This window comes from Sciurus vulgaris, assembly GCF_902686455.1.
Source record: "Sciurus vulgaris genome assembly, chromosome: 9".
NCBI lineage: Eukaryota > Metazoa > Chordata > Mammalia > Rodentia > Sciuridae > Sciurus > Sciurus vulgaris.
The window spans coordinates 113796276-113802275 of record NC_136469.1 but is presented as its reverse complement, the minus strand read 5'-3'; the positions used below and the strand labels follow the sequence as shown (position 1 = coordinate 113802275).

At 39.9% G+C, this 6000-nt stretch overlaps 1 protein-coding gene across 1 annotated transcript in view; it reads left to right on the top strand.

Moving 5' to 3' along the window:
- The first annotated feature begins 869 nt into the window (after positions 1 to 869).
- UBE2K (ubiquitin conjugating enzyme E2 K) overlaps positions 870 to 6000 on the top strand; it is a 60555-nt gene continuing 55424 nt past the window's right edge. Inside the window, exon 1 of the mRNA XM_079152883.1 lies at positions 870 to 1126. Within this exon, the coding sequence (XP_079009009.1) occupies positions 1064 to 1126 (63 nt within the window). The 5' untranslated portion in view covers positions 870 to 1063. The remainder of the gene's footprint in view (positions 1127 to 6000) is intronic.

Here is a 6000-nt window from a genome sequence, read left to right as displayed (position 1 = left end):
ACACATGCTAGGCAAGGGTTCTAACACTGAGCTACAACCCCAGTCTTCCAATTTTCTTTTTTATACAAATGTCCACATGCGTTAATTCAGCAGTTCTCATAGTGTGGTCCTTGAATTAGCAGCAACTGGGAGCTTGTTAAATGTAAATTCTTAGGCCCACCCCACTCTAGGGATGGGACCCAGCGATTCGCTTTTTAACAAGCTCTTTAGGGATTCTGATGCACACTCAAGTTTGAAATCCAAGGTTTTAGTTTCACAGTTTGGGATTAATCATCCAAATAGGTCAAAGATCAACATCTGGCTTCTAAACCCACCTCGGGCCTCTCCATGGAATACCTGTTTCAAGTACACCCGGTGGGATCCAACAATAAGCATTCTTAATAACTAGCAATCCCTGAGATGATCGAATAATAGTGGCATTACAATGGTTCCAGAACAAAAGCGACCGCAGTGGATTTTCTGGAGCTATACCAACCGACAATGGGCCGGACCGAGTTCGGGAGGAGTATTTTCCTATGCTAGACAGCGAGAAACGTCCAGCCTGTGGTCGTGGGTCTGGCTGAGTCAGGGGGGCGCACAGGTCGGGCTGGAACTCGCGGTCAGAGGCCAGGGGCTGGAGCCGGGATCTTATCACACGGGTAGAAAAGAGGGGCGGAGGGGCAGGGGAGCTCCCGGGAGGCCCGCGCAGGGCTGGACAGCCGGCTAGCCGCACCCTCCCGGCCCCAGACGCCGGTAGGGCGGAGCCACGCGGCCGGAGCCTCCCCTGAGACGCGCGGCGCAGCGCGGGCTCGCGGCGGAGGCGTATGGGGCTACAACGGGAGCGGCTGCGCCGCCCGGCCGGGTCAACGTCGTGCGCATGCGCGGACCCGGCGCCATTTTGGTGGCCGGGCGCGGAGGTGATTCCACACTGAGGAGAGCGCGGCGGCAGGGGCGGCAGTGGCAGCGTTCGTGTGCTCGGGACTGAATCACCGAGGGAGGAGGCGGTGGAGGAAGAGGTGGCAGCGGTGGCGGTGGTCGTAGCTGTGGCGGAGGAGGCGGGTACGAATCAGCTGCGGGCGGAGACATGGCCAACATCGCGGTGCAGCGAATCAAGCGGGAGTTCAAGGAGGTGCTGAAGAGCGAGGAGGTCAGAAATGAACTCCCGGACATCCCCCACCTCAGCCCAGGGCGGGAGGGCCCTCCCAGCGGCGACCCAGACATCCTCGGTTTCCCCCGGGCGACTCCCTGCGGCCGCCCTTCTGCCTGTGGGGAAGCAGCAGTCTCCCCCCTCCTCCTCCAGCCGCCCTCCCCTCCCCGGGCCCTGGGATAGACGGTCTCGCGGGCGGGTGTCCGGGAGGAGCACGGTTTGGGGGGCAGGCGGGGAGGGGAGCACTCCTCGGCGGGATACCAGCGGTAGAGAGAGACCCGAGGCGGTGGCAACAGCTGGAAGTGTGGCTGTGGGGTGGGGAGAGAGCAGGCCGAGCCTGAGAAAACCCGGGAAGTGGGTTGGGGGAAGGGGAGAGGTGGTAACTGGATCCGGAGAGCAGCGCAGCTCTGAGGCCCACACTTTTAAGGGTATTCTGGGTTATTGCCTGTCAGCCCTTTACTGTCCTTTCCGTAGGGAAGAAACGACGTGAGTCCTTAAGTATTGATGAAAGGAGGACATTCAGAGTTACTCCCTCATAGCTGGGTGTTGGGAAACAAGGGGAGGCATAATGGAATAGTATCTTTATGGGAGGGGGATGAAGGAATTTTCACTGGAGATACAGGAAATTAATTCCAAATTAGATCATGATCTCTTTTCCACTTACCCCCAATTGCTAGGCCTTTTTATTGCTATCTAAAGCTTTTCGACTGTCAAAGGCAGGTTCTTTGGTGTATTAAATGTTTTTAGGTAGGAAAAAATAATGAGGTGTGTGGCTAGCATACTTCAAAATTTTGTTTACAAGTAGTAGGTCAGAGTATCTCCTAAGACAATGCCTCTGTGACTCTTCTGCTGTGAAACTTCATTATGATGTCCCTCATAGTTAAGTTGATTCTTACTTTTGAAAAAATAGGCATATTAAAAGCAAGGGATTTTACCAGATAAATACATGGTTTTATTTCATTAAGTGAGTAGGTTTATTTTGGCATAAAAGATCATAGCACGACATAGTGTATATTTTTTTAAAAAATTGTCTCCTGTTTCTTTTGAGTCCTGCAGCATTTTTACACATTAGTGCTGGCCACCTTTATTTATATAAAGTATTCAAAATGGGCTAGTAATTTGAATCAAAACTATGCAAGTATTAGTGTAATTTTTCCTACCAAAATTAACAAGAATACTAGGTGTTTTTCCTGATTGAATGTAACAAAAAATAATATTGCAAATGATTTTTTAAGACTCACATTTTTTTTTCAAGATTATTGCTATTTGCCTTTTTCTCTTATGGCTTATATTTTGATAATGTCAGTATGATTTGTGAAATTCAACATTCTTAAGTCTGTGGTGAGTAATTGACATAAGTCTGATAGTTTTTATCTGTGTCACTGAATCTACAGTGATCAGATCTTTCCAAGTATACCTGATACAGAAAAATTATTAAAAATAAAAGATGACAAATTTAAGCAGGCCTATTGAATATAGTAGTATATACGTACGATTAGTTTTACAGAGCATGTGTATGAACTTTGACCTCTATGTTTGCTCATTTGCCAAAACTGAATGGAAGGATGACTTTGTATTTTTGTGGTACAATGCAGAAATAGTCATAAATGACTATACTAATAAACATTTTAACAGTGACTTTACTTTTTTAATAAGAAAATGTATTCTTAAAGTTTATTTACTTCTAATGAAAGATTGCAGCTAATATTGTCAACACCCTCAAACATTTCTTCTGTAGTAAACTTGTACAGTCCTGAAATTTACAGATTGGTAAAGCGTTCTTTTTTATTTAGAAATGGTAAATTACTGTTCTGATAATCCCTGTAGTCTCTGCTTTATGCAAGGTGATTTTTCATCAATATAGTACTTGAGTTAAAGATTACCAGATAATCTTCTATTGTTATGGTAGCGTATATTATTATACTAGTACTATCCAAGAGTCACAGTGTATCAGAAAAATAAAAGAGAGAAAACAAATGGACAAGTAATTTTTTTCAAGAGCACTACTTGTGTAAATCTGGAAGGAAACTTCTTCCAGGAAGTAGGTTGCAAAGAACATTTAGGAAAGGATCAGATAATTTAATCTTGGAATAAATATAACCTACAAATAGCTTTATTTTATTTTTTCATGGATGTTTTAGTGGGCTCAGTTTTCTAAGTTGATTATATTGAATAGACTCAAATTGTTGAAGTCCATGTAAATTTCCTTTAAGTGTGTAAGTAATATTTTGAGTGACTAATCAAATAAGTATTTAATCACGTCACCTGATATAAATCTCTAGTTTACCAAAGTTTAATGTGCTTGTGTTTATGAAGAATATTGGTTAATATGAGGATTTTTTTTTTTTTTTTTTTTTTTTTTTTTTGCCCTTTTGTGCTTTAGTAAATATATGTGATGTTCGCTGAATTTTGGTCATAAGAGGTTATAAGTGCTGGACACAATGGTGCATGCCTGTAATCCCAGTGGCTTGGGATGTTAAGGCAGGAGGATTCAAGTTCAAAGCCAGCCTCAATGAGTTAGCAAGGCCCAAACAACTTAGCAAGATCCTGTCTCAAAATAAAAATAAACAAATAAATAAAGGCTGGAGATGTGGCGCAGTGGTTAAGTGCCTCTGGATTTAATCCTAGTCCAAAAATAAATAAATAAATTACAAATAAAATATAGCCTCTAAGATGGATCAGATTATGTTATATGCATATATGTTATATGTTATATGCATATAACATAATGGCATAATGAATCCCACTACTACGTATAATTAAAACATGCTAGTAAAAAATAGAACCTCTAAAATAAATGTGAAAAGCAAGGTGCAGAATAGAATGGAAGAAACTCCCCTTTATGTCAAAAGAGAGGAAAAATGTATTATTTCCAGTAAAAGTGAAAGGATTCATGAGAAACTGATGTAATTGGTTTTTCTGTATAAGGGAATAGGGTGTTTTTGGGGCACAGACCTCTCTTGAATTTTGAGTCATGTGAATGTTATTTACTCAAAATAAATGAAGGCCTCTTTTCCATAAGACAGTATTTAGAAATTCATCTTTTATCTGTCAGATTTTTATTTTAAATATGGCTCTGAATTTTAAGTAATGGTTCAAAGTTGCTAGGAATGGAAAATTGATTTCAAGTGTATTTTACAGTTTTATGAGTTGTTATATAAGTGAATTTTTTTTTTTTTTTTAAATAAATAGTGCCATGGATTGAACCCAGGGGTGCTTAACCACTGAGCCACATCCCTAGCACTTTTTTTTTTTTTTTTTAATATTATTTTGAGATAGGGTCTCACTAAATTCCTGAAACTGGCTTTGAATTTGCAATCTTCCTGTCTCAACCTCCTGAGCCACTGGGTATATAGGTGAATTCTTGAGTGTGAGGACATACAACCATAATCTGTATTTCATTCACGGATTACATTATTGTTTACTACCAATTATTGCTGCTTTTAATTGCCATTTATAGAGTGTTTTTCTGTATTGTTGTTTATACATTATTTCCAATTTTCCTTTTTTTTTTTTTTGATACCAGGGATTGAACCCCCGGGCACTTAACTACCAAGCCACATCCCCAGCCCCTTTTTATGTTCTATTATAGACAGGGCTTCCTTGAGTTTAAACTTATAATTCTGCTTCACCTTCCCAAGTTGCTGGGAGTACAGTTGTGTGCCATGCCCTGTGCCATTTTTTTTCCCCTATGGGTCTGGGGATTGATCCTAGAACTTTGTACTAGCCATCTCTATTATTGATAATATCCCCAGCCCTTTTTATTTTATACATGCATTTTTTAGTAATTTTAAGTATATAATACTTTAATTATATATTTTGATATATACATTAATTTTATGTTTTCTTGTGTGTGTGTGTGTATATATATATATATATATGGTGTTTGAGTATGTGTGTTTATTGGTACTGGGGGTTGAACCCATAGTAACTTTACCATTGAGCCACATCGCCAGCCCTTATTTTTTATTTTGAGATAGGATCTCACTATGTTGCTTAGGGCCGGGCTGAATTGCTGAGGCTGATCTTGAACTTGAAGTCCTCTTGCCTCAACTTCCTGGGTCACTGGGATTTCAGGTGTGCATCATGCTTGGTTTATTATTTAAATTTTGTTTTTTTGGTGCCAGGGATTGAACCAAGGTGCACTTCACCACTGAACTGCATCCCTAGTCCTTTTTATTTTTCGTTTAGAGACAGGCCTCACTAAGTTGCTTGGACTGGCCTTGCATTTACAATCCTCCTGCTTCAACCTCCCTAGTAGTTGGGATTATAGTCATACACTACTACACCCAGCTCTTGCTAACTAATAACAGGTCTTTGAATTAGGTTTCCATTTCTTAGATAAGATGGTTGAGAATAAGATAGGTTAAATTATTTGTCTGCAAACATACAGTTTTCAAATTTGGAGCTAGGTCTGCTTATGTTTTAAGGTAGCCTGGTTTGAATTACTGGTTAAAGGATTTAAATACAACCTGATTTAATGTCAGTTTAAACTCATTGAAATAAGTGGTAACTAGAATTTTAAAATTTACTTGCATTTTATAGTACAGAGTATTTGAACATTTGAAGCTCAGTGAAGTAAAATGCCCTTAATTCCGTGTATATACGTTTTTTTTTTTTTTTTTAAATGCTATATGATATCTAGTTTTTTTCATATTGCAGCTGCACTTTGCTGACATTTTGTAGTGTTCTCATAGGGAATGTTTATGGCATAAACAAATGGTTTCCTGAAAATTTCTCTTGTATATTTTTTTCCTTTAGCATTTAAGTAGTTTTTTAAAATCATTTTTTAAAAAAAATGTTTTTTAGATATTGATGGACCTTTATTTTATGCATTCATTTATATGTGGTATTGAGAATTGAACCCAGTGCCT